The sequence below is a fragment of the Marmota monax genome, unplaced genomic scaffold, assembly GCF_021218885.2.
Source record: "Marmota monax isolate L192 unplaced genomic scaffold, Marmota_monax_Labrador192_F-V1.1 WCK01_AAM20220418_F8-fsc00042, whole genome shotgun sequence".
NCBI classification, from domain to species: Eukaryota; Metazoa; Chordata; class Mammalia; order Rodentia; family Sciuridae; genus Marmota; species Marmota monax.
The window spans coordinates 9,231,318-9,249,104 of NW_026693008.1; the positions used below are offsets into that span (position 1 = coordinate 9,231,318).

At 45.6% G+C, this 17,787-nt stretch overlaps 1 protein-coding gene across 9 annotated transcripts in view; it reads right to left on the reverse strand.

Annotated features, from left to right (window-relative positions):
• Window positions 1-324: 324 nt before the first annotated feature.
• The window catches only part of Rft1 (RFT1 homolog), a 54,890-nt gene continuing 37,427 nt past the window's right edge, over window positions 325-17,787 (reverse strand). Inside the window, exons 12-15 of one of the 9 annotated variants that reach the window (XR_006853498.2) lie at window positions 15,727-15,976; window positions 14,645-14,931; window positions 13,751-13,852; window positions 9,912-9,938 (exon numbers count right to left, since the gene is read on the reverse strand). Coding sequence is in view for 7 of the 9 variants with exons in the window: in XM_046452937.2 (XP_046308893.1) it covers window positions 9,083-9,202; window positions 9,795-9,938; window positions 15,727-15,976 (514 nt within the window). In the remaining 2 variants the exon portion in view is untranslated. Of the gene's footprint in view, window positions 6,359-8,996; window positions 9,203-9,794; window positions 9,939-13,750; window positions 13,853-13,880; window positions 14,932-15,726; window positions 15,977-17,787 lie in introns of those variants that run through there. The other 8 variants (XM_046452938.2, XM_046452937.2, XM_046452940.2 and 5 more) reach the window with 8 other exon arrangements.

The following is a 17,787-nucleotide window of genomic DNA, read 5'->3' on the forward strand; positions in this document are numbered from 1 at the left end:
TTCCAATTAGCACTAATTGGACAAATGGGAGAGCCCACAGAGTGTGTTAAAAAAAAACAATCAGGTCTGCTGGGTTCTAGAGAGGCAGCCCTCTTCAAAGACCAGGTGAGCTAGGCTCTGGGGAATGGGCCCCGGGCTCCCTGTCTCTCTGAGGGGAATCAGGTGATAGGGGCACATCTGTCAGGGAGTTGTCTTAGATCGAGGGTAGAAGATAGGGGGAGCCTGACACCTCCCCTCCCCTCTCAATTTGGCATTTATGGTCCCCCAGTTTCCTACCTGGGGGGAACCTACCAGGTTCCCCTGCAAATCTGACCTTTTTTTAAAAAAATTCTTCTATTCCCAGTCCTCACTACCCAAGTTAACCATTCATTCATTCATTCATTCATCTTATGTATTAGGTGTCAGTAGAGCCCCTCCTGTGGCCAAGCCCAGGGTCCACAGAGATGAATGGGCAGGGCTTAGCTGGTCAGTGAGTGACTTGGAGGCTGCTGAGGAGATAGGACCTTGTCTTGGGAGGCCAAGAGCACTGGATGATCAGAAGCCAAATAGGGATAAAGTGGGTTTAGGGCCAGGGAATTTTCCCATTGCTTAAAGTCTTCCCCATTTGAGCAGCCTTCTCCCCTGCCATCTACAGCCACCTAGGAATGGGCCGAGGTTGCCCATGCGGGGCAACTTCTCTAGCTGACTCCATTTTATTCTTAGTGGGGAGGAAGAAGCCAGGCCAGCAGCACTGAGTATTTAGGAATGGCAGCACCAGCTTTGATTGGCACTCTCTGGATGAGGCTTCAGTTCCCTTGATCCTTCAGACAGACTCAGAGGATGTCTCAGGCTGTGCCCACATCCACAGCCAGGCCAACAGGCAAAAGTTCTGCTAAGAAAACTAGGATTAGGGAGCAGGACAAGATGCTCTGGGAGGGGCTAGCCCCCAAGAAAAGAACTGGCCCTCAGCAAGAGGATGTCTGAAAGTTGACATGCTTGGGCAATCAGAGTCCCCAGGCCCCACAGTGAGGTCCCTGAGCCAGCCAGACCCCTCTGCAATACACCACATGGCTCAGGCCCTCAGCCCTGATCTGGGTGGTGGGAAGAATGCTCTCTACTTCATGCAAGTGGGACCAGCCTGCTCCCCCAATTTCCATAACATCCCTGCCAAGAAGATGGAGGCTTGGCTTTGCTACCCCCTTTCCCCCTCCTTAGAGACAAACCTGATCCTGGGCAATTTGATGTTGCCATGACAACCACACACTTTCTTCTTCCTTACTTAGCCAATTGAATCTGAGTTGTAGATTAAATCCCAGTAAATTGTCTGTTTAGAAAGCATGTAGCCTTATGAAGAGATCTATGCATCTTCCTTCTCTCTCTGATGCCATGCCTTTTCCCTTACTGACTGAGGCAGAGAACATGTGCCCTGCACCATCTTCCTATGCTCCTCTGGTAGTCCTAGTGGCAGAGCACCCTTTAGGCGTGACTTGCAGGAACACATGGATGGCAGTGTCATGTGTAACTGCCAAGGTAAGAAAGCCCTATGAGCTGAATGGTGGTCATCAGAGGCCTCTAATCATGCACAAGCTTCTCTGGTGTGAGGTATAATGGGTGTCCATTCAAGAGCTCTCAGCTCAGGAGGCTCTCTGTCCCATTCAAGAATGTGTGCTGCACCAAGTCAGGAGTTGCTTATTTGTGGACATTTGGTGATTGGGCTCTTGGGCCTAGGCCTCCAGCATCACCTTAATCTTTTTTTTTTTTGGTACCAGGGATTGTTCCCAGGTGTGCTTAACCACTGAGTCACATCCTTTTAATATTTTATTTATAGACAGGGTCTCACTGAGTTGCTTAGGGTCTCACTAAATTGCTGAGGCTGGATTTGAACTCACAATCCTCCTGCCTCAGCCTCCCGAACTATTGGGATTACAGGCATGTGCCACCAAGCCCGGCTATCACCTTAATCTTACTGTTGACCTTAGCATCCTCTGACCAGCAATGGAAAAAGAGTTGCCTGCAGTGGGGAACTTGCAGGAAATGGGCTCAGAGCTAATACCTGCTGTATGGAGGAGACAAGACAAGGTATAGTGGCCAAAAGCAGCCCTGTTTGTGATGTGCCAGGTGCTGGTAGCCCTAGGAGGTGTGCTCAGCCCAGCAATTGGGTAAGGCTGGTTTAGCATGTTTAAGGAAAAGCCGCCATGGGAAAAAAAGCATGGATCTGTCAGGCCAGACTCATGGCCTAACTTGTTCTTAGATATGCCTGGGATAAGGGATGGAAATGGGCTTGCTAATCTCACCAGAAAGGGTCACTTAAGATGAACAGGGAGACCTGTCTCTCTGTCCTCTGTGGTCAGGGTCAGAGACCCCTGGCCCAAGCCACAATTAAAACCACTGAGTGGTCCTATTTACATGTAGGCTATTCACACTGAGTTACAGCATCCTTGGGTCAAGTGCTGACCATTGACCATAACTCCATTTCCTGCCAGGGTTGCATTTCTGCCTCAATTTTTCTACCTCACTGATTTTCAGTCTCTTCACTCTGGGGGCCAGTGGACAGGATGGTGAGAGTGAATGGGAGGGTGAGGGGTTTCTGGTGCAACACCTCTGGGGAAAACACAAAAGCCACAATTTGAGGGATTAGTCATGTTGAGAAAAGCTTTATGGTGTTTAGCCAGATTTTATAAAGAAGAGCGTAAAGCACCAAAACAAACAAACAAACAAAAAAACTAAACGAATAAGATGAGATATTTAATTATAGCTTAATTAAAAAAAAAAGGATTATAGCACAATAATAGAATACCACCACTTTTGGTTTACTAGGAAAAAAAATGTTTATATACAGTAGTTTAAAGCATGTAAACATTGACTAGCAATTTCCCCCAAATCATAACCTTGGAAGGATGAGTGGGTGTGGAAAGGTGGTTATTAGACTCACTTTTCCCCTCATAGGAAGGCAATGATATTCAGGTGAAAGAGCAAGAAATGACAATATATGTGAATGACTTAGAAATATAAAGGGTGGGTGTGGTAGTGCACGCCTATAATTCCAGTGGCTCAGGAGACTGAGACAGGAGGATTGCCAAGTCCAAACCCAGCCTCATCAACTTAGCAAGGCCCAAAGCAACTTAGTGAGACCCTGTTAAGTTGTCTAAAAAAACAAAAAACAAAACAAACAAACAAACAAAAAACCCAAAAACAATAAGGGCTGGGGATGTAGCTCGGTGGTAAATTGCTTCTGGGTTAAATCCCCAGTTATAATAAAAGAAAAAAAGAAAAGAAATAGACAACTGGATGGAGTGGGACAAGAACTGGGGAATTTGTGATGGTGAACAGAACCTGCGTTAGCAACCATTTAGTGTTTGACTTTTAAAACTTATGTGTGTGTGTTTTTTTTTATCAAAAGAAAAATTAAAAATAAAAGCTGGTAGGATTTAGATAGAGAGCATGCAAGTTGAGCCTGCTGTTCAAGGCCATGGAGTAAGAAACAGCAGATCTGGGACCCAGGTCCATACCAGTCGGTCTATGCCAAAGCCCATAGCAGGTGTGAACCTGAAGTCAAGACTCTGGGTTCTGGGCAGGGGTTGTGGCTCAGTGGTAGAGCACTTGCCTAGCATGTGTGAGGCACTGGGTTCAATCCTCAGCACACATAAACAAACAAACAAAGTTACTGTGTCAATCTACAACTTGAAAAAAAAAATGGTGACTCTGGAGTCTACCTACCACAGGCCAGGCAGCTCAGAAACCCTCCCCAAGCACATAGGAGTACTACAAATATGGGCCTCAAGCCTAAGAGGCAGCCCAGGCCTCTGGGCAGGAAATAAGGCACCTTCCAAAGCCACTTGCCTGTGGAGGCCACATCATCCCAAGGAAAGAGTTGGAGCAGCTGTTCTGCTTCTTCTGTTTGGTAGGTGGCTTTTGTATCCTAGTTCCCCATCCAGCTGGGCTGGATAATCAGATTCCCTAAGGGGAGTGCCGAGGCATGACTACCAACACCCAGAGGAACAGCTTCAGGGGAAGCAATTACTTGTGGCAGCAGCACACTCTCAGAGCACTCTCTGGTACTGAGCGAGGCACACCCACCTGTCTGTGGCTGAGGAGGCCATTAGCCTGGCCGCCCAGGTCCTAATTGCTGGCTTATGCTCAGCAGGGACAGCAAGCTCCACTGTCCCTGCAGGGTTTCCTGGTTCTGCCATGGAAAAGGCAGCAATTGAAAGGCATAGTGACAGGCTGCCATGATGTCACAGTTAATACTGACCCCTAATTAGATGCCTGGCACTGTGTGAAGCCCTTTTCTGATATGGAACCCAAGTGAAAGGAGCAACCTGGTACCCTAGCCAACAGGTCCTGAGTCCTGAGCTTCACTGGGGCTAGTCACTCATTCACTGTGTCTTGAGCAGGCTCCCTTCACCCTGTGCTCCCTTGGCGAGGATGGTGCTGGCAGGCAGTGAAGTTTGTTACTAGAGATTACAGAGAGGCAAATTGCAAACACAGGCTAGGTTTAGAGGTCTCTATGTCAGGATATTCTCTACAAGTTTATAATAGCACACATCTAGAAACAACCTCCAATGGTACAACATATAGCAAAAAGGATCACTGCAGTTAAGCAAAGAGAAAAGAAGCAGTGGGCAGAATGTGCAGTCTGTGTATGTATACAGGACATTGGCTTCCCTTAGGGCAATTTATAGTTTGCTATACATAATTTACTATCAAAAAATATGAAAAGTTGGGCATGGTGGTGCATGCCTACAATCCCGGCTTCTCAAGAGGCTGAGGCAGGAGGATTGCAAGTTCAAAGCCAGCCTCAGCAACTTAGCGAGGCCCTAAACAACTTAGTGAGACCCTGTCTCAAACAAACAAACATAAAAAGGGCTGGGGCTATGGCTCAGTGATTAAGCATGCCTGGGTTTAATCCCTGGTACAAAAAAAAAAAAAAAAAGGACATCAAATATGTAATGATAACAGTAGATAAGATCAGGAAACACAATCGGCCTTTTTTATTTTTTATTTTGAGACAAGGTCTCACTAAGTTACTGAGGCTTACCTCGAACTTGGGATCCTCCTGCCTCAGCCTCTCAAGTAGCTGGGATCAGAGGTACGCACCACTGAGCCCGGCTTACATGGCCCAGCTTACATGAACATATATACATATTTTTAATTTTTTAGTTGTAGATGGACATAATACCTTTACTTTATTTATTTTTATGTGAGGATTGAACCCAGTGCCTCACATGTGCTAGGCTAGTTGGTCTAGCACTGAGCTATAATCCCAGCCCCTATGTGAAGCTATTTTAATTTCCTTGGTGACTTCTGCACTAGTCTGGCTCCCTTGCCTAAACATGAGCCAAGGCCCAGGCTCTAGCCTTATAGTCCACAGGCCTACTGTCTCCCCCTTCTCTGTTCTACTCCAAAGGACTGCTAAACACTGACTTCCCCATGCCCTCCATAACAACCTTGAAGCAACGCTGGGCAGGGAGGGATTGGAGCCTTTTGTACATGGGGAGGAGGCAAAGCCACCCCCACCTTTCCCTGGAACCTTCTGAAGAGATAGAGGCACGGTTGGGATTAGAATGCGACTCTCCCCTCCTGCTCTCTAGCTCTGTTGATTATGTGGACCAACAGCTGTCCTTTGGTCCAAGAGACAACATAGTTGAGGGTAAAATATCATCTTCAGGCTGCAAAGGCCACTGGAGTCCCTACAGATTTGAGGCATGTCTCACAGAGGCCAACAGAAATGAGGGAGGCCTGTAGCAGCAGGCTATGTGGTACACCCCAGCCATGGCTCTTTGAGGATGAGCAGAACTAGGTAGAGAAAGGCCCAATGGACCCTTGCCACTCAGATATGCTTCATACACTAAAATCAACAACCTCATGCCTCACCAAGGATCAGTGCCAGGTCCAGATATGTCTGGTATCACAAAACATGAGTCCTAATAGGAACAGAACACACATCCCTTTGTGGGAAAATTCCACCTTATCAGGACCCTGTGCCCATGCTAAATTCTGACCTTTTCCTCTCAGCCACTTCTGGAAGGAGAAAGCCAGTTGACTTGAACTTGGCATCCTTATTCCCAGTGCAGTGAAAGAAAAACAAACAAAACCGAGCTCTCAGAGATTAAGCCAAAGGGGCTGACTGGGGAGAGACAATGGTTGGTTTTTTCTTTTTCTTTCTTTCTTTCTTTTTAATTTTTTTTTAGGGTAAGAAGTAAACACAAGTTTCTGGATCAGTCTAGGAGTTCCAGGGGAAGATACCAGTAATTGGTGAGCAAAGCTATGTAGGGGTGAGGCGTGTCCTCAGTGGGCCCGGGAGGCCATTCACATACCTGGCAGAGTCCATTCATGCCTTTCCAATGTTTTTAGAAGCAGCCCACAGCAGCTGGCCTTCCTAGACAAAGCCACATTCCCATCACCAGCAGCCTTTTTTCTTTCTTTCCTAATCTAAGACTGCAGCAAAATCTAACCAACCAGCTAAGGCAATTTCTGAAATTGCTGAAAATCATTTAACAAGCTTCTGGAGCATCTTTGTCCTGGGGAGACGTTCAGACTGTGCCTGAAAGGGGACATTTGATGGCAGCTGTGGCCTTCCCTAGAAGCTATGGTTTTGCATCCTGGAGCCTGGCTGTGGGCATTTTTAAGGGTTAAGGCCTCAGACCTCCATCCAGATTCTGGCCTCTGTGCTGTCTCCCCTTTGAAGGTCCTCACCCCCAAATCTCCTCCTGGGCCAGCCAGGCCCAAAAAGGAGCTGTCATTTCCTCTTCACCTGAAGCTTTGCCTTTAAGAAAAGGAGAAATGTTTCCACTGAAAGAAAAGATTCAAGCTGCTTCTATAAATTGCGGGGAGGTGGGGAAGAGGCAGTGGAGTGACATAGTCTCAGTGACTACAGTCCCTCTGCAACTGTATGTTGGACAGATTTATAATTCCACTCCCGGTACAGGGGCCTAGGTGACCCCTGCTCAGTGCTTTACCTACACCCTCTCATTTAGTCCTTGCCACACCCTAGGAGGCAAGTGTGGTTATGCTCATTTTTAGATAAGTAAACTGAGTCTTAGAGGAATATAACATTTAGCTCAAAGATTCAGGGGATGAAGAGATGAAGCAGAGTTCAATATGAGGACTACTTCAAGTCTCCCACTTGACTTCTTAATTCTCAAGGGAGAAAGAAAACAGAGCTGTTGGAGGAAAGCATGATGGGGACAGAGAGACTTTGGAGAAGAGGTCAAGGACACAGGCAAGGGTCCAGTTGGGCAGGGAAGAGGGAGGGGTATAAGCACTGCAGGAAGGGCAGGCTGGTTCTGGGGCTCTCAAGGGCACTCTAAGGATCATCACAGGCAGAAGCCAAGAAACGGATTGGGAGCCACAAAGATGTCCTGGGCTAGGTGTCACCTGAGTGACAGAACTAAAGGAAAAGCTGTCAAATTAGGCTGAAATAATTATATTTAGTTTTCTAAAGTAAAAGCTTAATAGTTAAGCTTGCATTAACAGTAAAAAGCTATCAAGTATTTGTAATATCCTCTCTTTGCCATCCTTTAATATCATCTCTTTGCTGGGGTTGATCCCAGCTCTGCCACTTTTTTCATAGCTGTGTGGCCACTTCTTCCTGTCTGAGTTTTTCCCCAACTTGTAACATGCAGACAATGGATGAGGTCTGTCATGAAGATTTCACAGCTAACATGATTAAAATGTGTCTTCACACATACCTGACACATGCTCAGTGCCTGAGAAAGAATTGTTCAAGGTCACTTGGTGAGTTAGAGAAGGGCAGCTAGGTGAGATACAACTGATGGCATGTAGCACAACAGAATGTATCATTAGGAAATGACACACACAAAATTAAACCCTGCTTGTGAATTTCAAAATAACAGTGATATGAGCAGATTTCTCCAGTGATAGTGCAGATGGAAGAAACATGCAGGTAGGACACCTTTGGGGTCCTTCCACCCAGAGCCTGGCTCTGGCCCTCTGCAGGTCCACTGCAAGGAACACAGAGAGCAGGAAGACCAAAGTCACTGGTATACTTGGGCATCATGCCCATGAACCCTGCTGGGCAGCCACAGCTCCACACAGTTTCACTCCTGGTTACAAAGGAAACAAATGTAAGTAGCTATGTCCCTTCTATTGCCCCCCATAGCCTGACATCTGCACACCTGCAATAACATTCTTGTCATTAGAAAGATACCACTTAGGGATCTCAGAAGTCATGCAGGGAAGAGAGCAATCTTCTGTTCTAGTTTAGAAACATAAAAATGTACTATGCTAACCTGTTTGTTCATAAAGTTGTGTTAATTTTCTAGGGAAACTAAAAAGGAGAGTTATATTAGCAATGATGTATGGAGGAAACATTGACATTCTTTTTCTGGCTACAATGTGTTAAACATTCCTGGGTCTTCATGGTTCTCCCTTCCTGGTCTGTGCCAGTCTCTGCTAGAGGGTCAGATGGGATGCTCCAAAGCTGGGAAGGCTGAAGTCATCTACTGAGGCTCCTATGTCACCAGCTTCCCCCTGTGAGTTGACTCAATTCTCCTGGGAACTGAAAGCCCTCCTGAGAGGGGTCCTCTGGCAGCACTAATGCTGTTCACCCTGGTGTTACCATTCATGATTTTCAACAGGAAGTGCAAAGGAGTGAGGAGTAGGGAGCAAACCAGTGCCGCCCACAGTGCATCACACCTTCCTTCCCCTACTCTCCCAGCGACAGGGCTGCGTGGAAGGCACACATAATTGGAAAGTGTGTCAGGATCTCCCAGACATGAACCAGAAACATGCTCTCAGTTGTCACTTCCAACATGACTAATGCAGTTGTGTCTTAATTAGTCACTGCTCACTGACTGCGCTGACAGCATTGGAGCTTGTTCTAAGGCCCTGACTTGTGATGGGGTGGTGCAGATGAGAGGCTAGTGGGAAGGAAGGCCCATGAGTGGCCACTTTTTCAGGTTCCTTTTCCACTGAGCTCTCTGAACCCAGGTGACCTTTGCCAAAGGCCCTTGTCAGGAGAAGGCAACATCACGAAAGCAGGATTAACAGGGTCATAACTTTGGCGTACTTTTATTGGAAAGAGGACAAATGTGACAAATAAATGTCATCCAGAAGATTCCTTTAAAAGCCAGCTATTCTGTCACAGGTTCTCATGGAGCTCCTCAGAGGCTGGAGGGCAACTGTGGATAAACCATGCCATCTGGGTGAGGCTCGGGGTAGAGCAATTGCTTAGCATATACAAGGTCCTGGGTTCATTCCCCTGCACCACAAGATAAAAATTTAAAAATTATCTTATTAGCCAATCTGCATGGTCCCCAACCAACAATGGCTGATGGGGCCATAGGGCTACTTATGGCCTATTACCTACTGTAGCTGTCTTATAAAGACCTGTTCTTAGGCCACTGTATGAGGGGCTGGAAGGAAAAGGTGGTAGAATCGATGTCTCATAAATGGAGGAACCTTGGCCTTTACCCTGAGAGCAGCAGTCACTGCCTGCTAGTTTCAGTACACCCTTGCCTGATATCTGGGACCCAGGAGAGATGAGAATTTATCCCAGTGAGCAGCCAGAAGGAGCGGAGGGCCAAAAGCTGCCTAGGAGAGGGACCCTGACAGTTTTGCTGCCAGGCGGCCTCTCAGGCTCCTCCCCTACTCTTCTCTCTCCCAGCACATTGTTCATTAGGCCTCACAGTTGCAAGATCAAGGGCCCTTCAACTCTTTAGGAACTTCAGACATGACTAAGACAGAAACAAAAATTTGCTGGCTCCAAGATACAAAGCTTCAAAGGGGATTTTGAAAATGTCTACAGAGCATAACATCACATCAGTTAGGCAACCACACTCTTGTATACTTACAAACTTGTTATGTTCAATGTGGGACATGGTGTACTTTTTTAGGTTGACAAGCTGGAGGAGGGCAGATGTCTCCAAAAGTGAGTGTGCTGGAACTTGCAGAGGTTGGGACACAGTTCTGGGTGTGCGTACTCTGCTGCTGAGGACCTATCACATAAAAGGAAAGGCCTGACATTTAACCTCTAACACTTTCTATTTAAGCCAAACTTCCCAAAAAGGGCCGAAAAAGTGGTAGACAAAGAATAGAGTGCATTTTGGGATGGGGCAACAAGCAACTCCTGCTAGTTCATCTTTAAGGAAATTAAGAAATAGTTATAAAACTTCATTAGGTTCCTAAAGGAGGCTGAAATGCATTAGGAGTCCATTCTCTCCATTTTGTTCTAACATACAGACAGTTCTGGTTAAAAACAAATGATACTAAACAGGGAGACTGGTTATGGCAAGATAATTGGGGACTGACTGATAATACAAATACATGAGCCCTCCCTCTCCCCAAATTCTTCAAATAAAACACCTTTTTGTTACCCTCAAAAGTTAATTAGCAAATAAAATATTTACAACATTAACGGCTAATTCACTAAAGTATAGTAAATAACAGCAAAACAAATAATTTTTCATTAGTATCTGTATTGGCTCAGAAGTCCCATTTTCAAATTAAATGAGAGTCTCAGTCCCTTCCTGCATACTTCAGGAATAATTGGCAAATGGAAGCTGTATTTTAGCATCTTTGATCGGCTGCCCTTTCCAGTTCTGTGTATTTTGCTATCTTTGAGAAGTTTCTAGGGGACCCCTCATACTATGCCTTGGTTCATCAGCTTTCCAAATCTGTTCCCTTCTGACACATTCTGCAGATCTTCTGGCTTCTAGTTTGCCTTCCTGAACTCTCCCTCAGGGCTAATGATAATCTGGTACAAGCAATATTCTGGAGCCTGTAGGGTAGTTCCTAAAGGTTCTCAAGATGGAGCTTCTGAGAGCCTCCCCAACAAGCACCCTGCACACCCTCCTCACTTCACCTCCTCATTCTGCACCTGGCCTCTCCAAAGAGCAGGTGTTCATAAAGATGTGAAAGGTTTCTCCTGCTCTTATTCTTTTTCTTCTCTAGTTCTTACACCAGGCACAGCCCTTTTTTACTCATGGCTCTTCCAAGACTTGGCTGGAAACATGTTCCCCAATTCCCCCACTGGATATCAATTCCACTCAGCCCAGGGACCTTATGGCACCCCTCTTGAGCTCTTACCTTCTGGGGCTACCCACCCCCTCACCTGGGCTACTTCACCTGCAAGTTCTGGATGCTCCCAACTCCTGTTTCTTCCTCCATATCAAGGTAAGAATCACTGATGTCAGTGTACATCTTGGTGTGAATGAGTCAGAGCCCTTCCCCATGGGATCCAAATTTCCAGTATCCTCTATTCTGGAATGATAGTCTTTGAGCTCAGTGAAAAAAAAAAATTCTATCACCAAGTTGAAGACAGGAAGGGGAAGGGGCTGCCCCAAACTTCCAAAAATCACATGACTGCTTTACTCTGCACCAAAATGCATCCTGACCCTTCAAGGAATAGCTGCTTCATAAATAACAACAAAACAAATAAGACAAGGACCAGGCGAGGCAGAAAATGGAGGGGAGAGGAAAGCAATGGGAAACACTACCTTAGAGTGAGGAGGGAAGAGTGAAAGAGACCCCTAGTCTTTCAGTCCCAACACAGAAGGCGCCAGACAACTATTCCTCTTCCAAGGTCAGGATTCTAAGTCCCAGTGTCACTATCTGCGTAGGGAGAGATGATCGATCCCCTGACGAAATCTAATGGTTCAGATTCAAATTATCTGCCCACTTCCTTAGGTATTTTCCCCCCATTCTGGAGGGAAGAAGGGTATGAAAGAAGAAAGGTCTTTACAAGGATGTGAAGAAAATAATTTATTCTTTTTTAAACCAGGAGACTGACATGAAACCAGCAACATAAGTACATGATTAAAAGAAAAAAAAAGATGGAAGGAAAGAAGAGCTGTACTTGGATTAGGTTGGGAAGCGGCATCAAACAGGGCCGAGCAGAGCCAGGAGTCACTATGGAGTGAGCATTACAAAATACAGCAGTGTCCCTTACAGAGACACCCTAGGCCAAGTCTGAAGTGAGCAACTCTTACGTGTGGTCAGAGACGCAAAGGAAGCCAGCAATAGTGTTATTCTTACCACTGAAGGCTTTTCCCGTCATAAAAAGGACATGCCTTACAGACATGTTTCCATGAAGAAGTAGCCTCACTACATTTAAAATGGTACTTAAAGCCAAATGTGATTCCCCTGCCAAATCCTTCATGGGTGAAGTGAGGCAGCCTGGTCCACACATATGCAAGTGACCTGAGGCAAGAGGTACGGTGCTGGGACAGGCAGTAAGGGAAAACACCAGAGATCATGGTTAGGTTCACTGGGCTTCAGGGAAGTGTCAAGAGGGTGGAGATCTTTGGCCAAAGTACTGACAGCCTGCAAGGCAGGTACTAGCAGGGAAGCAGGTAGCCAGGATATAATAGTGTGAATCTGGAATATTCCCCAAAGGCTCATTATTGAAGGCTTGATCCCCATTGCAGCAATGCTCAGAGGTGGGCTTTTGGGAATTGATTGGATCATGAAGGCTCTCTCATCAATGTATTAACCCATTGATTGGTTCATAACTGAACTGAATATTGGGAAGTGGTAGAAACTGTGCCTAGTTGGAAGAAGTAGGTCACTGGGGACATGCTCTAGAAAGGTATATTTTGTCCCTGGTTTGTTCCCCCGCCTGCTTCCTGGCTGCCATGAGGTGAGAAGTTCTGCTGCACCACAAATTCTTTGCCATGATACTCTGATTCACAGGCCCATAGCAATGGGCCAGTCAACCATGGATTGAAACTTCTGAAACCATAAGCCAAAATAAATCTTTCCTCCTCTAAATTGATTTTCTTGGGTATTTTGTTGCAGTGATAGAAAGCTAACACACACAGCACTACTTGTCCTAGAAATAGGGAAGCAGGACATAAAAAGGAATCTGGCCCATGTTCCAGCTGGCCATCTGTCAAGAGGAGCAGGTCCCAACAGCAGCACCTGGTGGATAATGTGGGAGGAGATGAGGGGAAGAACCCTACTGTCAGACAAAGAGCCTCTCTCCACATGAGAATGGTAGTCCCATACCCAAAGACCTCAGCATCTCAAGGTCTGGGAACCTACATTTCTAACCTGTAATCCAGAACACTCTGAGGCACATGGCTGGAAGACTATGCTTTATGTCTGTCAAGTGAGCATGGTGGGTGGCAGGACTCTGGGGAAGGGGACAGTGGAATGGTCAGCAGAAGAAGAGAAGGAGCTTTTGTGAACGGAAGACCCATTTCTGTGCACTTGAGACAACCCTTTTTTCTGACTTAGCCTGATCCTACCCTACCAAGATCATGCTTTTGGAGGGCCTCTATTGCTTAAGACACCTTGCATTTGGTGTCTCAATTCAGAGGGGAAACAGATAAAAAGGTGTCAAAGTGACTGGGCCCTAGTCTTGGTAGGCTGATGGGTCTTGGTCCTCAGCTTCTTCGTACTGAGTCCAAGCAAGTGGGTTTAAATGCATGCATTTCAATGAATAATACGAGCTGCTTTTACTGGCCCTCTCTCTGGAGGTAAACTTGGAAGATCTGGAGACATTAGGCCAGAGGATTACTAACTATTAACACTGAAGACATAGTCTGTGCATGTACTTCCAAAGAGAAATCATGTCTAAAAGGAATTAATACATTAATGAAAAAAGAAAAACACTTGGGGCTGGGGTTGTGGCTCAGTGGTAGAGTGTTCACTTAGCACGGGTGAGGCTCTGGGCTGGATCCTCAGCACCACATAAAAATAATTAATTAAAGATATTGTATCCAACTACAACTAAAAAATAAATATTAAAAAAAAAAAAGAAAAGAAAAACACTTTACAACCCCAGAACAATGCTTGACCATCTCACCTGCATATACAGGGCACAAGGAACATGTGGTGGCCAGGAGGCTCACTCCCCGAAGCCTACCACTCTTGTCCTGGGGCTGGAATTCAGTTGTACTGAGCAGTGCTGGAAATAACAGGTCAGTGAGAAGGGCTTGACTTGGTGATATTTGCCATATAGAGTTTATCCTATTTTATTCTAAGGATAAAAAGAAACATTTCCACAACTTTGGTCATCAATTTCCATGTGCAAAGTTACAGAAAACTGCTAAAAGTAGCTCGTGCTGGAGTAATTTCAAACCTTCAAAGCCCCCCTCTTTCAGGTGGTCAGACCTGAAGTCTTCAACTAACTTCTACCCTCCCTCCATTCAACAATTCCTGAGGGCCCACACTGGGAAAGGCACAAGCTAGCCTGGGGAATAAAAGCATGATAGGCAAGATTCTTCTTCACGCACACAGGGAAATGTGATCCCAAAAGCTTCACATTTGCATTTGAGGTTTTTTGTTTAGTAACATTTTTCCTTCTCTAAAAACTCCAACCACAGCGTTGACATGTGGAAAGCCACAACTCCCAGGCCACACTCTGTTCTTGTTTGGTGCACAGCATCTGGTTTTTTCCTTATTTTACAGAAGAATCTAAATATTCCTGTGAGGGATAAACAGCTACCTCTCTTTTTCTTGGCCAGATCATTATTCACTACTAACATCTAAGATAAAGTTTGCTGGAGCATGTAGCTACAAAGGTCAATCACACTCAATAGGAATAAATATATTCATAAAAATAAAAGTACTGATTAGAACAAAATAATGAAAAAAGTACATCTATTTTAAAAGGGCTGTTTGGTTTCCACTTAAAAATGAAAATTCCTCCTTTGCATTTAAGACTTCAAGTGGACGAGTGTTTCATCCATGGTCTCACCTCCTGGGTGGTTCTCACTACACTGCAGACCCCTTGGCAGGGCTTTTGCATGGTAACATTGCACCCAAAAACTGTCCCAAGTGGATCCAGGTGCCACAGGTACCAAGATGCTCTTGAAGTCAAGTCATTTTGTCAGCAACTTTGGATACTCCAAACTGAGTCCTGAGAAAGTGGATCAGCTTAGCTTCTGTGAGGAATGCTGTCCCAAGAGTCAGTCCTAAGCAAATGGCCCCCACAGTGATGTGTGCCAGCCTGGCGGGCCAGCCCTGATCACAGCACAGGAACACCTGGGAAAGGAAAGCACTGTCACTGCCTGGTTTCTGGGTCTGTACCCCCTTCCTCTGGGACAAGCCAGGGAAAGTGGCTGTGGGAGACCATCCTTGCACATGAATGAGTTTCCTCCCCGGCTGGGTGTGAGGCGCTCAGTCACTTTTAATGTGGCAGAGCTTTCCCCACCCTTCTTAGGTTCGAGAGCTTGACAGTGTAGAGGTCGGTCTCACCACTGCCCCAAAGATCCAATCATTGCACCTGACCTTGCAACATTGCCCCCCTGACCTTTATTGGATGGGAATTTCCCCAGAATTCTTTGTTCCCCAACAAAAGCCCTCTCCCTAGCGTTCTCTCTCTCTCTCTCTCTCTCCTCTCTCTCTCTCTCTTGCTAGCCTCTTCAGTAAAACCTCACTGCCTCCCTGGGGAGCTTGAGGTTGAGAGTTCGAGGAGCTGTCTCGGAGCTGGTTTAAAGATAAAATGGTGTCTGTGTCTTTAAATTAAACTCCCTGAGGATTTTCCTGCTCAAACCGTTCACACCATCTGTGCTGGCCTGGTTGGCCGTGGACTAAAGGTGGCTATTATTCTGGCTTCCAAATCAGATAAAAGGTATGTCAACTGGGCTGTGGGTCTACTCTCTTCCCACTGTAATTTTTTTGTCATGTCTAGCAAAAGGTGATGCTCTAGACGCCTAGGGAAAGGATAAGAGGAGGTAAATAATTGTCCAGTCAGTTCAAGCAGGGGGAAGGGGAAACCTAAGGGGGGGCCAGTGGAGAGCTACAGAAGCATGTGGTGTGGAGGCTGCGGGATCTCACCTCTGAAACACCAGTAATACCACCACTGAGGGCAAATACCCCAAGAAGGACTGGCGACAGGTGCAGGCCAGCCAGGGGCCTGTGTGGGCTCTCTTGGTAGTAGCGATAGATGAAGCAAAGGCTCTGTGTGATCCGAATACCCATGTTAAAGCAGTTGGCCAGGATGAAGCCCACGCTGCCACACCAACGGGTCAGGAGATAGGACAGCACCAGGAATGAGGATGACAGTGCCAGCATTGTGAAATTGTACCTGAGGAGAAGGAGACAAGCAAAACAGGGCAGTGGGTACCTTGACCCAAGATAAGATTTGTATAAAAAAGTGGCCGTGAACAACAATTCACAGAAAGAACCTCTGCTTTCCCATAAGTCCAGCTAAGTTCCCATAATACAGTTTTCTATAACATTGAATGCTACACACATAACAAAGAAATGTCAATGTCCCATTCACCCTTGAACTGAAGAGTACAAAATGAATAATTCAAGATATGTATGTGTTTTAAGGATAATAGTTGATTAATGAAGCAACTTAGTTATCAAAATGCATAAAAATCCTGTTCAGCGCAAGCCCCCATCACAAGGTGTAAGAATGTGACCTGGATAATAGTTATATATTAGATGCTATGACAAGCCTGTGAGGAATGTGAGGACACATTGATAAATGAACGCAAATAGCCTGCCCTTGTCCTTTGGAACCTGGATTTGTTTCACAGACAAATAAGAAGCACAGAGACCGAAGAACTTGCCTAAGGAGTAAGCCAATATGCCAGTCTGACTCCCAGCCCCCAACCTTCAGTGCTTCACACTGCCTCCCTTGGGAAATGTAATACCCCATAAACTTGGGTAGTGGACCGCACTCAAAACAAGTGACCAGCCTCCAGAATGAAATATGAGCAGGAAGCGAAGCCTGGATCCCCTCTGGTATTTGCAGACTCTTATATACTCTTTTCCACTCTATTTCTAAGGCTCTCTGGATTCTGGAGCTAAATAGGTATGCTATTCCTATCACTTCTGATTTCAAAGAAGCACATCACTTAGTCATCCTCACTTCTCTGCAAAGGAAGGAACTAAGTCTCAGCAAACATAAAATAACTGCTGTAGTCCTCCAAAAGACTGTGGTATAGCCATGAACCAAATTTCCCAGAATCTGGTTTCCATCTAGCTCAGAGAAGACACTCCATAAATACACAACTGTTGAGGGAACCAAACCCTTAGGTCCCCAAGCTGTGTCCACTGGATGGACTCTGAAGAGACCATCCAGGTTCTGCACATGAAGCATTGTAAGAAAGCCACTGTGCTCCCTGAATGCCCACTTAAGTCCTTGGGCCGACCAAATACAAGGTGCTATGGAAATATACTTTATGAAAACACATGGTAAATGCGTGTGTGCTCACACATGCACTCTCTCTCTCTCTCTCTCTCTCTCTCTCTCTCTCTCTCTCTCTCTCTCTCTCTCACACACACACACACACACACACAATATACTATACTCTAACTAGAAAGGTGATTTCATCTAGAATTCCAGCAACAAAATTTGCTGCTTAGGAGAAAATCTCTTAATGAGCAATAGAAGTGCAAGAGCCTGCACCTCCACTGGGGAAGGTTTTATTTATTTTCTGGTGGTACTGGGGATGGAATCCAGAGGTACTTTACCACTAAGCTACATATCCAGCCTTCCAATTTTTTAAAATTTTGAGATAGGGTCTTACTAAGTTGCTCAGGGCCTTACTAAATTGCTGAGGCTAGCCTTGAACTTGTGATCCTCCTGCCTCAGCCTCCGAGTTGCTGGGATCACAGGTATGTACCATTGTGCTCATCTTCCACTAGGGAAGCTTTTTTTTTTTTTTTTTTACTAATAATAAATAATCAGAATAGTCATTTCATAATAAGCCACTGAAGGTGGGACCCATCACAGACCAGGAGTTTGACCTCTTTTCCAAAAGAAGCAGACATATAATCTGTTATTTTTTTCAAGAACTATTTCAGAAGGGTATTCTACACCAATCCTTGGTGTTTGAGCTATAGATTCAAAAACTTTCAAAGTCATCCTCACACAACTCCAAG